Raw genomic sequence first — 17,229 nt, 5'->3', positions numbered from 1 at the left:
GTCGGGTGATGGGGCTTAGCTGCGTGAAATGTGAATTGTTCTCATTACTGCAGAGAGCTTGAACCTGACACGCTGTCTCCTCGTTTCTCTCCTGTGTTACAGGTGGGTAAATGTACAAAAACACCTCAGAGCTAGGATTTAGCCATACTGAAATGTGTTTGGGATATGAGTGGACTGTTTTAGTGAAGTAATTGTCGAAGAGTGTTTATGATTTTGTTTGTAAAGAGTTTGAAACGAGAGGGCAAGGCCCGGCAGAGTAACCGTCTACTAACAACGCACACGTTACGTTAGAGAGAGCAAGTTAGCTCAACACACACACACACTTTCCCATGTGCGTATACACACAGATATTTTATCAATGTTAACGAGTGTTGGTTAGCTCACTGTATGTTAGCTCCCCACCATCGGTTGGAAATGTTTTGTTGCTCATTGAGTACACAAGAATGGTTACAATTTAAAATGACATGAAGTTAGTTTTGAGCATGATTTGCAGTACTGTATTCACGTGATACTGATAAAAAACGGTGAATGGAAGTTTCCACCAGTATTCACATAGCTGGTGAATATTACCATTGTCTTTACATTTCATTTGGATAAATAGTGTAAAATACAAGCACGAAGAGTAAGTGAACATGCAGTTGGTCTTTAGAGGTTTATTGTATTATCGGTTTTGTATTGACATGGACACTGAAATTCATTGTAATGTTAAAAAGACATTGAATATGCAATATGTGAAACATAAAAAGATTATTAACAATAGAGATGTATTTGATGAAGAAGATTCTTAAATAAATTACTGCAGAGAGCTTGAACCTGACACGCTGTCTCCTCGTTTCTCTCCTGTGTTACAGGAGTCAATCTGTTCACCACGGTGCCGTTGCTACGGTACCCGTTACAGATTCATGGGAGGATCCAGGGGAAAGTGGGAGTTTAGCATTAAAAGATGGGAGGGGAAGAGTAAAGAGCTTCTAATTATGTATTCCGTGGTATGTACAAAGACTGCTCCTGAAAGCGCACGTCTATTCTGCGCCTAAATACTTCCGCTTTGTAAAAGCAGGTGTTAAGCCCAGTTCAATGCAGTTCAATGTGTAAATAAGGGAACCTTTCAAAGACAACAGAATCGCTATTTAGAGCACCAGTTTTTCTGGTATTTGTACTACCAAAAGCTACTTTCGTTGGCCTTTCGAATGTCTTACTTTCACTTTCACGTCATTCACTTAAACGACGTTTGTAAATTGCATTTATGGGCGGAGACAGGCAGAGAAAGGCGCAGTTTACACCAAGGATTGAACGATTGATAAATGCGACGGAAACTTGGGTCTGACAGCATTCGCAATCTGCGGTGTGACCATGACGCTGATAACACTACGTACACAAATGTACATACCGTAAAACTTCAAATAATCGCCGAGTCCCTATAAGACGCCTGTCTCTTTTAAACGCCTGGCGTGGCTACAGGTTTGGGTTAAAGGCCGGTCTCCAGTAGAGGCCTGGTCTGTTTTTTAGTTTCGGGTTGTATTTAATGTTCTAAAACCCGTCAGATCGTCTGTTTAAAGATTCCCAATGACACGAAACCGTTACAGAAAAGAGAGTTACAGCATTGTGAATTAGATGTTACAAGCCGTCGTAAAGCATTCACATGTCTGGTCACAGTTGCAAGGTTTTAAAATGTTGCATCAAGTTGCTGCTCATCTCGTTGCGATTCTTGGGTGCGATTTGGGCTTTAGGCGCAGACTGCGCACGTTATGATTAGATGGCATTAAAAGACTGCGGTGGGGAGAAGCTAGAGTTCCAAATTGTATAACTTTTTTTCCAATATGAACTATGCCTATATGTCCGACTTCGTCATCGTTCAATTCATCCCTTGTGTTAATTTGCGGATAGGCCGATGGTAAGCTTGTTTTTATGCTGGCAACAAAACCAGAACGGTTCGCAAACGTCTTTATTCTAAATGCCATGGCGATAAAGAGAACGAAGTCAGAAAAGGAATTTACCTTAGACTAGGCTATATCAGAGCCCGTCTACGGACATTCTCTGGCTATATAACCTACTGAAATAGGTTAATGATGTAAAGTCAAGTGTGCTTCTATGGGTGTGTGCGCGCACAGTTTTTATTGATGAGTCGGAGTGGCAAGTGCTGCGCATAATTGCAGTGGAACATGGCTGCCGCAGGGCATTATAAAACTTCTCACTCTTAGACCTACTCATAGACGGCGGTGATATGGCGTATTTAGCTGTCTAAATTCGAATCATATGCTGGGGGAGAAATCGTCGGACATCCATGATTATTTTGTTATTCAGCACCCCTGGTCAAAAATATGTTCCCGTGTGCCTGGAAGTAGGCTATGATTTGAATGTAGACTGTTGTCAAATTTGGCAAATACAAAACGGGACAAACAGTATGGTTCATGCTCTCTCATGCTGTTTCATTCCTGCCGAAAAGGAGGGAGAATGAAACATTAAGCATGTTCCACTTTTGCATAAATAATTCCTGAACGGTTTTGGTCAGGGCTGATAATGCAACTGTATTTGACAAAGGACCGATATAGGCTATTTGCTAGTGACAAATTATGAGCTTTCAGTGTAATACGATCTCTTTGTAGATTAAGTTTAATTAAAACATGTTTCATCTGTTCTGGCTATCCCCGCTATTTGGATCTTACTGTATCTCACTCAATGAACAACATCTGAACACTAAATGAATGATGATCTGTAATTGTCATCAGATAGCCTAGTCATATAGGTATACATTCAGTGTGTTTGAAATAATTAATTCAATAATATTTTCCATCTTTGCAGAGGAAAAGTTTTGTGTAAAGGGAATTAAAGGCCTGTCTCATATAGACGCCTGTCTCTAATACTAGCCGGTGCAATTTGGCGATTTGGGAAAATAAAAGCCCGGGCTATTATTTGGAGTTTTACGGTACATCTGGCCCTGTGTGTTCACCGTGTGCTGAGTGTGTTTCACTAATTCACGGATTGGGATAAATGCAGAGACCAAATTTCCCTCACGGGATCAAAAAAGTATATATACCTATTAGGGCTGTAACGATACACCAACCTCACAATTCGGTTTGTATCACGATTTTTGACCCACGGTTCGATACGAATCTCGATTTTTCTTTTTTTTTTTTTGGGGGGGGGGGGGGGTGACTATACATTTTATTAAATAACATTTTAATAGCCTCCCTTAGAACACCAGAGGATTTCAATATAATATATCTATTATTTTATATCCTGATATAAAAATATTTTTCTGAATGACTGATATTTATGACAGCACACTTTATGTGTGTTAAATACAGATTAGCCTATAGCCTAGGCCTGCTATTTTTTATTACAACTCTACTTCTTTAATTCAGCTGTCTGGTTGAAGCCTGGAAATATTGTAAACAAAGTAACATAGTTGGCTAGCTTAGCCTATCATAGTCTACTGATTGGACTGTTCAGTTTTCCCATGTGTGTTTAAGTTTCAAGGTAATACTTGTTCTCCTTGGGACAGGCCCTTTTGGGAAACGTTGGTATTGAGATGATCAGTCAACTTCAATGCAAGAGTTTTAAACAAATATGTGCAGCATGCTAATGATGCTAAGCGGATTTAATAGTAATTTAGCTAGTCGTCTTCTATGTTTCCTTGCTTTCACGATTGCTTTATTTAAGTCGCGCGTGTTCATTGAGCAGGAGAGGGAGGGAGCGCGAGAGAGAGCGGGGCAAGGAGAGGGGGTTTACTTCTATACTGTTTGGTAAAGTTGCACACATAGTCTACAATGAAAGCAAGGAGAGGTATGAAATTATTATTTATTTATTTGTTTGTTTTTGGACAACGTAGGCTACCGATAAGTAAAGCGGGAGATGTGGGTTGCTTTTGTGGCCGCGTAAGATGCAAAGCATAGCGTGAAACACTAGAAAGGTGTGTCGCGATTCTGCCTTTTCACACCACGACACAGTATCGTTGATATGAATGTCGCGATTTCGGTTTTGAATCGTATATCGTTACAGCCCTAATACCTATACTTCATACATTATGGCCACATGCTATAACCCAGAGGTCTACAACCTTTTTTATGGCCTACCTCCTATTTTGTATATTAAAGTGCCTACTGCACTTCTTCCTCTTCTACATCTTTCTCTTGAGTTGTGGTTTTGAGTACTGTACGTACTGTACAGATTTCAAAATCTATTGAAGAGGTTCATTAGGCCTACTGATATACATGTACTATTTACACTGTTTCTCTATAAAGGCCAATAAAGTAAATTGTATTGTACCTGACAAGTTTCGGCTACCTTGCCTCTTTAGCCTTCATCAGACATCACATGACACCTCTGATGAAAGATACAGAGGCAACTTATTGGCCTTTATAGAGAAACAGTGATAGATTTCAAAATCAATGATTTGTCTGTTAATAGTGGTTTCCGCTGAAACATGTATTCCCTTTCATTATAATCTTTAAAGGGTGTTTTCTCAAAATTAGATTTCTGTATACTGTGGAGAAGAAATATCCACTTCAGTAACACCTACATAAACTATTCATACCAGATTTTTTCCTATCTATTGTGTTTGATTAGGGAGGAGTTATGTTGATATATTTTCAATAGCCTGATATTTTCTACATTTTATACCAAAGCATCTGACTCTAAATATTTTCTAATATAGGGGATAATAAAGAAACATAGCCCCAGTCCCCTCTTTAATTTTGTCTTTTTGTATTGTCTCAACATAATGAAACAATACATTTTTAATCTGGCTTTAATCTGGCTTCATTCAATTTTCCGATTGTGTGATTTGCAATATATGCAAACGGTACATTTTATGAATAAATGCCTAATTTGCATTTATAAACATTACATCTCAAAAACGAGTAATACATTTCTTCTTTGGTATGATGTCACTAACCAACTGGAGACGTTTCATAGTGATAGCTATTAATTGGATTTCCCCTATTCTACTCAGTTTACTTAGAGTGTTGGGCACAACTTTGGCCTTAAAAAAAAAAAAATGTTCCACTCCATCAACATTTCTGTTGCATTTTTTTTTTGTCTTTTTGGGCTAGATTGACTGTCTTAAATTCAGCAAGCACACTTAACAATGAAACAAAGAGAATGACAACAGGTTCATCACATGTCCTTTCATTTCATTTCACATTTCATTTACATATTTTAAATCAGCAAAACAAGCATGGTTCAGAGGTCTGTGTAAACACATAAAAACACTGACACCTCAGACCTGCAAATACATTTCAAAGAAAATCAGCAAATAACAGAAGAATAGTACAGAATATATCATACTGTTATTGCTAAAACATTCTCATAATCCACACATTCATTTTAGGAAAAGTGCAAAATATAAAGAAAGCAATATCAGCATTTGTTTAGTATCATCAAAATCACAAAAACAGTTGAATATACATATCAATATGCAGACCAGAGTAAACCCTTGATGCACTAATGTCAACAGGAAACTTTTGAATTTTACCAATAAATTGGTTGTTATCTGAAAATCTGGAAGTTTTTATGATCATGTCAAGCCTATTAGTGTAATTTTTAGCGTTTGGATTTGTAAAAACAAAACAAAAATAACTTAATATCACACCATGCTGTTACTGCCCGGTTGCTAGCGAGCTAGCTAGCTTCCTAGCTACGGTAACATTTTACATGGAGAAGCGTAATTTCTTTGAAATGACAACTAGCTGAATAATATTACTGACATTAGTTGAAGTGGATAGTTTATACTCAAGTGAACTTGCAACAGTATATTAAGTTTAAGCTAAGTCCCTCAACTACTAGTCACTTGTTATAGCATAGCTGTATTGCCTTACCTACTCCCATCCACTGGTATAGCTTTTGAAGCTACAGTACCTAGCTAGTTAGCTCGGTTCACATGACTAATTCAATTATTTATCCCATCTCCTAAAGAATGATTTATTAGTATCATACATGATTATAGACAATAATACTGTGAACACAATTATGTTGATCTGCTCTTATTGTTTATTAAGAGATAAAGTTTATTTAGTGACGTAAGATGACACTCCCACTTATGCAGACTGGAACTGCTCCCATAGTAATAAATTACCTTTCTCTATCATGCCAGTAATCAAGGATCTTTGGTCTTGTCTTTATTAATTTATGTATGAAATTTGGCAGTTGGTGAAATGGCCCATGATGAGTGTAAACTCAGCAGCAACTCTCGCCATGGTGCTTGTAGCCTAGTGGCCAAAGTTCCTGTAGTTAAGTTTCTGGGCTGGTGGCCCACAGTAGCCTCGTCTGTATAGACATACAAGGGACAGAATGAGAGAAGGAGAAAAGGGGGAAGAGAGAAGAAAGAGAAGTGTAGATAGAGGGGTTATGATGAAGTCTGCACACAGACAACAGTTTCATATACATTACACACACACACACACACACACAAATCTATAAATGGATCAGCCCCAAACTTCAGCAGAGTTGTATGAACAGGTGACAGATGGAGGGATGAAAAAGAGTGATAGACAGAAGAGAAAGGGAGGAAGAGGAGATGAGAGAGAGATAATGCAGAGTGGAAGAGGGGAAAGGAAGGAGACAGGGACAGGGGAGTAGGAGGAGAGGAGACAGAGAGAGGGAGGAAGAGGGGACAGAGGAAGGGAGAGGGGTAGACTGAGGGTAGAGAGAAAGGGTGACAGGTGGACGTACCAGTTGGAGGAGGAGCTCATGTGATCTTGCACAGGGACACTGAGGAGCCAGAATAAACCACAAACCCTGGATAGAGGGGCTCAGTGAATGTGGAGTGGAACGTGTGCAGGTGGGTGAGTGTGTTAGTGGAGACGCTGTAGAAGGACAGAGTGCCGGCCGGCCAGTCCAGGTAAACTCCTACTCTTCTGGAGCCAGAGGACGGGACAGGTATGTCAATCTCTTCATTATTGTGGTTGACAGAGTAACTGTCAGGGGAGCAGCGCAGACTCCAGGACTTGGCATTCCGTCCCATTGTGACGTCCCGACCCCCCCCCTCCCTCTCAATGCTTTTATAGGCCACAGATATTTCAGCTTCTTCATTGTCATCATCATCATCATTATCATCATCATCATCATCATCAAATCTCTTCATTATGTTTTCTAGAACTCCATCTATTATGCTACTCCACTTATCATCATCATCATAATCATCATCAAATCTCTTCGTCATCTTATCTAGAACTCCATATATTCTCCTACTCCACTCAGCCTCCCAGTAGCAGCGTCCAGACAGACCCTCTCTACACAACACCTGTTCCTCACAGTCAAATCTCTCTGGGTGTTCAGGATACGGCTGCTCCTTATCCACATATGTCACCTTTCTGTTCCACTCAGAGAGATAGAGATTTATGTGTGCTGTGTTTGGGTCTAATGTGAGATCACAGGCATCTGCAGACAAGAGAAGAGGAGAGAACATGAGAACACACACACACACACACACACAGACCATGTCAACACAAACAAACACACAGTAAGGACTCTATCTTGCACTTTAGCGCAATTGACTTTGCGCAAATTGTGGGCGGATCTTGGGCGCTGTTTCTATTTTACCGGCGGGATAATGACTGTTGCGCCGGACGCAAATCTAAAATGGGGTGGTCTGAAGTAGCTACATTACTCATGGGTGTGGTTTGGGCGTAACATGCAATAAACCACTCAGGCCTCTCGGCTGTGTTCTACTCATGTTGTCTGCCTCTCCTCTCGTAGGCCTGATCCCGCGTGTCCCGGGATAGGGGGTGTGCCAGTGTACGGGGCGTGTCCCACCTTGCTGGATAAATTTGGCCTGGCCTTGCAGGGAAGCGGCGGGAGCTTTGCGTTGTGTGTTGTTCTGTTGTTGTTAAAGTTATTTTGTATTTTATGTTGTCACGTAATTAAACCCTAGGCGTGAATTGTCGCACTGTCTCCTGCCCCATTTCTTTGTTACCGTTGAGCCGGGTAACACCAATCAGAGCGTCATCTCACATTCCCTTTAACAACAGGCACGCTTGTTCCATAACAGATTGCTATTATGATGGCGGATTTGCCAGGCGCAGCCAGGAACGGTTCACAGCACTATAGTCAGTTGGGAACAGTTTGTTATTGATTTTTCCTCTTGACAAAATGTAATACAGAAATGTCACTTTCCGATGTTTTGGGATCACTCTCACTGAATCACAAGATTATGAATGCATGGTGATATTTTTGCAATGTAATCTAACATTACCTCACAATAGACAATGCAGATCTGTCAGATAAGCTCTCCTCTCCCGTGCTGCTGCTGGGGCATTTGGGTTAAATAGTATCGGCATGCAGTTCAACATCACGTCTCATTAAGTCCTCTAATATTTCCTAATTTATGTCATCAACACATCCATGATTCATGGAAATGTGTTCGCTAGATTTATACCTGTTTTTTCACATCGGACACCACACTGATTTCCCTCGTGTAGCAATATTTGTAATTATGTATGGTTTGGAGAAATGGGAACTGCGTCGTATAGATGAGAGGAGCAAAGTGCATTGCGCAACACAGGCACCCAAGCAAGCGCTCCTGCAGGTGTAAGCTACGGCTGTACCTTACCAACAGGCAACTCAACAACGAGAAACGGTTTCCATGTTGACCTAACTTTCCAACTCTGCACAGTATCCCATTAACTGCATGACAGTAGGCTATTTACAATATTTATTTTATGTAAAGTAGTGTTTGTAAACACGTTATCAACTTAATGCATGCACAACTTTTGTTTGAGCAGGAGAGAGAATAACAATGAATGGACACAGCAACTACAGAAATTGTAGCCAAGGCTACTTGCTGCTTTCTTTTACTGTCTATGGTTGCTGGTTAACAGTACATAATAAGCTTATTTAAGCGAATTCACAAACTCAAGACTTCAAGGCCATCATGGATATAAAAAGTTTTTTGAAAACAACGAAAGGATGGAGGGAACATAGCAAAGTTTGGAGTTATTTCAGATGGGCTACAACAAGGTAGGCAAAATTGTGGTGCTTGTCAAAACCTTAGCGCAGCTGGAATAATGCTAATAGGCTGATGTTAAAGCACACACGATGTTTAAAGCCAACACACAACGGTAAATTGGAACAAAACTAAAGGTAACTTTAGCCTTTATAGGGCTGTATAAAGTTGTCCAAATGAATAGGTCGTAATTAGGCGTTGATGTAAAGATATTGCATGTAGATGTTTGGCTACTAAATTTTCAGTAACTTTAGCCTTTATAGGGCTTTAAAGGGCTGTAAAGTTGTCCAAATTAATAGGTCGTAATTAGGCGTTGTTGTTGTAAAGATAATGCATGTAGATGTACTATATAGGCTACTAAATTTTTAGTTGACCAATGCACGAACAAAACCGGGAAACGGACAAATATTATCAAGGCTTTGAATGTTTCCATCTGTGCACAGGGTGTCTGTAGATCGGTGTGCATAGCATTAATTTCTGCAGGCCTGTGGCCATGCATGCACCCTTAAAAAAAAGTTTTCTGAAACTGCAAAATATCAACAGGGACCGTTTGCGCCGGAACACGCCCCCTCTTTTCGCTGAAATGCCCCCGTGGGCGCACATGTACCTGTGGAGGGAAAATCCCAATATGCGTTGACTGCAAAATAGGAAAGACAAAAGTGCCAGTATACAAAGTCAATTGCGCTGGTGTGCAAGATAGAGCCCTAATACACAATGTCAAGACAAACAAAACACACACACACACACACACACATATACATATACACTAACCACTTCAACACAAACACACACTCCTAAACACCCTACCAACACACACACACACCATGTCAACACAAACAAACACACACACACACAATGTCAAGACAAACAAAAACACACACACACAAACACAGCACTAAACACCCTACCAACACACACACTATGTCAACACAAACAAACACCAGTCTATTGGACAGGCAGCACCTCAGTCATAAAGTACATCCTAAATGACACCTGCCGCTTCCAGACATATGTGGCCAACAGAGTAACAACCATCAGGGACCTGTCAGAGAAGTTTCAGTGGCATTATTTGAGCAGGGGCCTTAACCCTGCAAAGACAACTGAATCCTTTCTGAAGTCTGACCAGACTTTCTGAAGCAGCCCGAGAAATCTTGGCCAAGACTTCCAGGGGTAGTTGTGGTCTACTGCTTAGGGCTTCAGGTATGGAAATCGAAGGGTTGCCGGTTGGCCGTCAAGATACGAAAATAAACATTCTGGAGAGACCCATCACTAACCTTCTTATGGAGGCTTGACATGACATGACGTGACTCTGACTGACCCCTATTGACCTTACTAACTCACCCCTCTTTCCCTTTTTTGCACTTCGAAGAAGACCTTTTGAAGAAGCTTTTTTAATTTTTATACTGAATAGAACTATTATAAGTTTTTTGCAGATATGTAATGTATATGGTGTCTAAAACAAATTAATTATATTTGATGGCTCCATGTTTATTAGTGTAACTGTCGGATGAATACTGTAGACAATTAGGGATGTTGGAGCCATTTTTGCTATTTTTGTTATTTCTTTTGTTAATATGATTATATAGCCTGGCAATTTGCCATCCCCTTGGTACGCTTCGCTTCTACAAGGGTCTGGGATATCGGCTATTGACGAACGTTTGCAAGCTGGATGCGTGGACTCTGTAGAAGTTTGAAACGATTGGATCTGATTTCACCCAATCGCTAACGTTTGGCCGTGACGTATGTTATGCGCCAGCTCGATCGTGAAGTAAGCTACACTACAACACTCAGAAATTGCCCACAACAATCATTCCCCACCAAAGCGAACAAGATGGATGTAAATGACCATGCCAGCTTTGCGATACAAATGTAAGAGTTAGTGGAAGAATAGCAAATAACTATTCAACAGTAAGGTTGAAGATAACATATTGTAACGCCGATGAGAAGTTAGGAGACGGGGAGGCTGATATATCGTTCCAAAACTCCGGTAGTTTATTTCCTATAGATGTACAGGCTAGTGCACGGGCAACAGGAGGTGTCCACTACAAAACAACAAAATGATCGCTGATAAATCACGGTCTCAATCACTCGTCATTCACACTCATCGGCCAATAACACAACGCAACACAACTCAGTCGCACGTAATCCACTTCTACTCTGACTAAACTTAGACGTCTTAGAACCCCCTATTCTATTCCCTCCCCTTAGCAATCGCTAACCTATCCATACACCTAAATATTCCCTCCCGGACACCTCCCCCCAATCAAAACACATCAGAACTCATTGACACATTCCATGACACAGGAGGGAGAGGGAGACACAAACACACGCACATGCTGGGAACACAGAAAGCCCAACACTGGGGCAAATAGCCTCGGCGATACAATATCATCACAATTGTCAAAGCTAGATGTGATCATCATTGAAAACACGCCGCTTCATTCATACCGGGTCTGCCGCACATGCTGTAATTTAATATCGAGGCTACTGCGCGATACAAATCAAACGTTTCCCAAATCCCATAGGGAGTAGGGCCACGACATCTTTGCCCGAAATAAAATGTGTTAAACACTCCTTTTGTTAGGAGTTCAGTTCCTGAATATTTGGAAGCGTAGCCAGCACGGACTGAATTGCTTCATTAACTTATGCCATTGCCAAACTCCTCGAGGACTACAATTCAAACAGCGCAGAATCTCGAAGTCGTCTCTCACAACTCCCGCCTCCTGCTCGCTGATTGGCGCGGAGTCGAATCTACCGCTGCGAACGCGGCCAATGGCCGGAATCCCAGACGGAGTCGTGGAGGGAGATGAAAATCGAGCGGAAGTACGTAGGAAGGCAATTAAGGCCAGGCTAATGATTATAATGATATGTTAAAAATTAGAATGCATTATACTGATCAAGTCAATCTGTGTCACTGGGTGCTTGGGCAATAATGGGCACATATTTACAGATTTACATTAGTTCCTATGTAGCCCCACCTCCGCTTACCAAGTGATCACACAGGTGATTTTGATTCAGCTGGCGGGAGTAGGAGGTGGACACAGTTTTTTGACCGTGTAAATGTAAAGTATTTAAAAGCAAATAAACATTTAAATAAAGAAAGTAACCTGTGCGTCATAAACATAACTGACTGCTCCTGTCATAGCGGCTCCGTGCAAATTAAGAACTGCATCGGAGGCCGTAACATACCATATCAACACACACACACACACACACACACACACATTCCTACTCAACCTACAGTACTAGGACACACACATGTCAAAAAAACAAAACAAAAACACACACACACTTCTACTCACCCTCCCAACACACGCACACACACACACCATGTCAACACAAACAAACACATACACTCCTACTCCCCCTGCCAACACACACACAGACACACACACACACACACACCATGTTCAATATAAATAGAATATTAAAAAATCCATACTAATCGATTTTTGAAATTACTATTCGAATGTGGTGCGTTTTGGGAGTGTTTTTGTTTGGTTTTAATGTGTTGGTTAACTTTAGCGAATATGTAAAAACGAAATGCTTTTGTCACATCTAATGCACAATCTAGAAATGTCAGAAAGCGGTGCGCCCACCGAGATCACTACTCCTGACCATTTAAGCGTTTGTGGAACGTTTTTGGATTTCCATCACAAAACGGAAAAATAACAAGTAGCCTAACAATATCGTAATCTGCAGAATATGTAGACTAAGGCCCAAATGAGATATCACTCGACAATGAGCAGCCTGAGTGCACATCTAATAACGTGTGTGTGCACGTCTGCCCAAAAGAAACGGAAACCAATCAACTGATATTGTTGGTAGACTGAGCTTTTGTTCAATATAATAAGTCAACCAAGCATTTAAAGTGGCATTTGCATAAGCCTGTTTATACAGTGTAGAGATGCATAGTACATATTAATAATAGGCAAAATTTGAATATGAAATATTAAATTATAAAAAGATTATTAAAAATAATAATTGATGAAATTCAAATGGGATTATGGAGGAAGATTGACAGCCCTACTACTCTCCCTACCATACACACACAGACACAGGACCACAAACACAAACACACACACACACACATAGGCACACACACACACATTGCTATTAGACACCCATACACACATATAAATACCGAATAAACAATAAAACCTTACATCTCAGCAAACGTGGCCGTGCTCTGTCTAAAGCATGATCAGTTCTGTAAGAAAAAAAAAATGTCACACACATGTACCATTTGTGCCACAAATGTAAGGTGATTTATGAAAATAGTCTGCTGCTGTATACATTTTCCCTGATATAAAGTAATGAAGTAACTCTCTTTCTAGCTGTTTATTGCATACAAAGGCATCCACTTGTCAAAAGGTGACGCCACAAGGGCCATCTAATTCTCAGAAGGAGACAATCATGAAGTAAAAAGCCCCGACACAGTCTGTCCTGTTCTTAGACTAATTAGAGTTAGTGAGCAACCTGAGGACTATCTCTGAAGAACACGGACCACATGTTGGGAACCCTTAATTAATGATTGTTTGTTGTAATACTTTCTTTGGTTACTGACAGTGATCATAGGCCTAATAGATATTTAACTTGGTTAAATTTGTTCTACTTCATATGTGTCATGATACGCAGAATAAGCAACCCCGTAAGACAATCAGGAAATAGCATTTTTTTCTCCTCCCTGTCCAGCTCTCTGTCCTTCTGCACCTCCCTGTCTTTCTGTTACAGTTTTTCTCGACTGCTTTAATGCTTGCTTCAACTCTGACATTAGGCCACATTGTTAAAACAGTTAAAGCCCCCCTTAGTAGGATTAGCTATATTTCCTCCTCTGCTGGACAAGCATTCTGCTATTTCAAACTGGAAACATGGTTTACAAGCTAGCAAAACTGTTAGCATAAGTTCAGCATTGTTGATAACAACAAGTGACAGTGTAAAATAAAAAAAATCTTTGCCGTTACACGATTTTAGCCTACTAGGCCTACTCTTTGGCCAGCTTGCAAGCCCAAACAAGTGTGTGCGCCGGTCTAGCTAGATCCGGTGTGGTGTTGTAGTTTTTCTAACGTTACTAGTTGTTGCAACAGCATGTGAAAAAACAACAAAGTTTGCTAGGCTAAAAAGAACATTAATCTTGTGATAAAAAATGTACGCTGTTAAAATGGATTTGCGTTAATGCCTTTAATAATGTGTTTAACTGGCAGCTCTAGTTCCTAAACATTCGACTGTGTTTGTGAATTTGAACACACCTCTAAATATTTGCATTATTGCATGCTGCATCAAAGAGATACAAATATGCTTCAGTGTAAAGCAGCTATTACAATAAATATTTGAAAATAGGCCACTCGGTATAGAGTCAATGTCTAAATGTGCAACACTGGGGTTTCTTTCCAAACATACCTAAGTATTGCCAGTTTACAGACAGGATCCTCCAGTCTAGCAGATAACAGCTTCAGTCCTGATTCTCCAGGATGATTGTAGCTCAGATCCAGTTCTTTTAGATGAGAGGGGTTTGAAGTCAGAGCTGAAGCCAGAAAAGCACAACCATTCTCTGAGATGAGACAATCAGAGAGCCTGTGAGAGAAAGAGGAGAGAGAAAGAGAGAGAGACTGATGACATTGTTTGAAACTAAAGTTGTTTATTTTCCAACAGATAGGTCTGGTAAAACTAGGTATTCATTTCTGATCGGACAAGAGACATTCCTTGAGTGGCGATATCTCAGGACATCCCCACTCAGACACTCCGCTTTTTGCTCTCAATCGTCCAATGTGAACATTCCATTCATTCACAGCGAGAGAAGTGATTTCATCACATCGCATTTCATAATATCACCACAAGCGAGAAGGTTCTGGAAATGACTGTGTGCACAAGCACATATAGATAGATAGATAGATAGATAGATAGATAGATAGATAGATAGATAGATAGATAGATACTTTATTGATCCCCAGGGGAAATTCAAGGTCTCAGCAGCATACAGACAACACATACACATTCTTTAACAGCAGAAAAAGTAATTAAAGTATATAATATAAAAACACAACTCAGCAATAAGAACAGTAGAAGATAAAGAATATACTAAATATACTAAAATACAAATTATACTAACACTTTATCTAAATCAATTCTAAAAACAGTATCCACATAGTGGTGATTAATCAATCAGAGGTGCTTACAATGACTGAGGCAGGGACTGAGCCTGTGATTCTCTGTGCATAGTAAGGTAAGGTAAGGTGCTCTGTGTGAATGAGTGTCATGGTGATAGTGCAATGGTGATAGTGGTCATGGTGATAGTGCAAATGAGTAAGTCCAACAGTGCAACAATGCAGAAATAAAGTCTATATATCTATATATTTAACTATTTTAAGAAAAGGTATAAGTGTGGCCACAGTTCGGCTGTGGCATGGAGGGAGGGGTTATGTATATGTGCTAATGTGCTAATATAGCACGCAAACAGTGAGGCAGAAAGACAGTGGTAAAAGTGGCTAGTGGTAAAAAGTGGCTAGTGGACAGACAGTATCCAAACATGGAGGGGGTGAAGAGGCAGACAGACTATGCAGATAAGTCTATCTCTCCTCTTCCCTTGAGTGAAGCATTGAACAGTTCAATGGCCCTGGGGACAAATTACTTTCTCAGTCTGTCTGTTGTGCAAGGCAGTGAGCGAAGTCTTCAGCTGATCAGGCTCTTCTGCTTAACAATAGTGCTGTGGAGTGGGTGACACTCATTGTCCAAGATGTTGATCAGTTTGTTCAGGGTCCTTTTGTCAGATAGTGAAGTGATGCACTCCAGTTCAGCTCCCACTACAGAGCCAGCTTTCCTTACCAGCCTGTCAATTCGCCCCGCATCCTTCTTCCTTGTGCTTCCTCCCCAGCATACTACTGCATAGAAGAGGACTCTGGCAACAAAAGACTGGTAGAACATCCTGAGGAGCTTGCTGCACACATTGAAGGACCGCAGCCTCCTCAGGAAGTACAGCCTGCTCTGCCCTTTCTTGTAGAGTGCATCAGTGTTGGCTGACCAGTCCAGTTTATTGTCCAGGTGGAGACCCAGATACTTGTAGGTGCTTACCACCTCCACATTGACCCCATCAATGTGGACTGGTAAGAGAGTGGGCTTAGACCTGCGGAAATCCACCACCATCTCCTTGGTCTTTGAAGTGTTGAGTTGAAGATGATTGAGTTTGCACCGTTGCACAAAGTCCTCCACCAGGCTCCTGTACTCCTCCTCCTGCCCGTTCCTGATACACCCCACAATTGCAGTATCGTCAGAAAACTTCTGCATGTGGCATGACTCGGTGTTGTAGCAGAAGTCAGATGTGTACAGGGTGAACAGGACTGGAGAGAGCACAGTTCCCTGTGGCGCTCCGGTGCTGCAGATCACAGTGTCAGAGAGACAGTTCTTCAGTCTGACAAACTGTGGTCGCTCGGTCAGGTAATCTGTAATCCAGGTTACCAGGTGAGGATCTGGGATCTGTGTGTCTGATGGCTGTTGACTGAGGTCGTTGTCACCTCATTGTTCGTGATCGCCATGTGGGGGAGGGGTGCAATATCCAGTGATGGTGGGGGTACGATAGCCTGTGATGAGGAGGTGAGTGTTGCACTGGTATTGAGGGGGTGTGGGGGTGGGGGATGGTGGACAGACCACTGCCATTGGAGCTGGAGCAGGGCAGTCAAACCTGTTGTAGAAGTGGTTCAACTGGTTCGCCCTGTCCAGGTCCCCCTCCACAGAGCTGCTGTTCTTCTTCAGGCCAGTGATAACCTTCATGCAATCCCATGTCTCCTTCAAGTTGTTTTCCTGCAACTTCTGTTCCACCTTCCTTCTGTAGTCCTCCTTAGCCTCCTTCAGCTTGACTTTGAGTTCCCCTTGCACGCGCCTCAGCTCTGCCATGTCCCCCTCTCTGAACGCCATCTTTTTCCTGTTAAGAAGGGTCTTGACGATGGCTTCCGGTTTGGGATATGTAGTGACAAGACGTGCAAATGAGTGTCTCCTGATACCTTGGATTTAATTACCTTGAAACTCCCTATTATACAGACTGACAGATCGAGTTAATAGTTTCAGTTGATTGTTTTATTCAATTTGTTACCAAAATCACATGTTCGGAACATGCCAAGTTCTAAGAAAAACAAAGGGGATACAGAGTCGAAGAAATAAACGCTTAGTAGCAGAGTGGCTAATATGGCGACGGCTACAGCTAGTAACAAACTCGCAGTGATGCTAACAGCAGAAATGGAAAAGCAACGTGAAAATCTTAAAGAGGACATGGCTGCACTCATTCAAGCCTCTCTGGC

General features: G+C 41.2%; 2 protein-coding genes across 10 annotated transcripts in view; both read right to left on the bottom strand.

The window, feature by feature from the left end:
- Window positions 1-17,229, bottom strand: part of LOC143135426 (NACHT, LRR and PYD domains-containing protein 3-like) — a 331,615-nt gene that overhangs the window by 52,655 nt on the left and 261,731 nt on the right. The window lies entirely within an intron of this gene.
- The window catches only part of LOC143117364 (NACHT, LRR and PYD domains-containing protein 3-like), a 41,135-nt gene continuing 30,584 nt past the window's right edge, over window positions 6,679-17,229 (bottom strand). The window contains exons 8-12 of the mRNA XM_076279287.1: window positions 14,318-14,515; window positions 13,108-13,151; window positions 7,172-7,377; window positions 7,114-7,117; window positions 6,679-7,020 (exon numbers count right to left, since the gene is read on the bottom strand). Coding sequence (XP_076135402.1) covers window positions 6,686-7,020; window positions 7,114-7,117; window positions 7,172-7,377; window positions 13,108-13,151; window positions 14,318-14,515 — 787 coding nt within the window. The 3' untranslated portion in view covers window positions 6,679-6,685. The remainder of the gene's footprint in view (window positions 7,021-7,113; window positions 7,118-7,171; window positions 7,378-13,107; window positions 13,152-14,317; window positions 14,516-17,229) is intronic.

The sequence above is a fragment of the Alosa pseudoharengus genome, unplaced genomic scaffold (assembly GCF_046254945.1).
Source record: "Alosa pseudoharengus isolate Yale_2024_CS ecotype anadromous, Long Island Sound unplaced genomic scaffold, YU_APseudo_1.1 YU_APseudo_1.1_scf_1, whole genome shotgun sequence".
Classification (NCBI taxonomy): domain Eukaryota; kingdom Metazoa; phylum Chordata; class Actinopteri; order Clupeiformes; family Clupeidae; genus Alosa; species Alosa pseudoharengus.
Note: the sequence above shows the minus strand (reverse complement) of the source record. Positions and strands in the feature narration are given on the sequence as shown.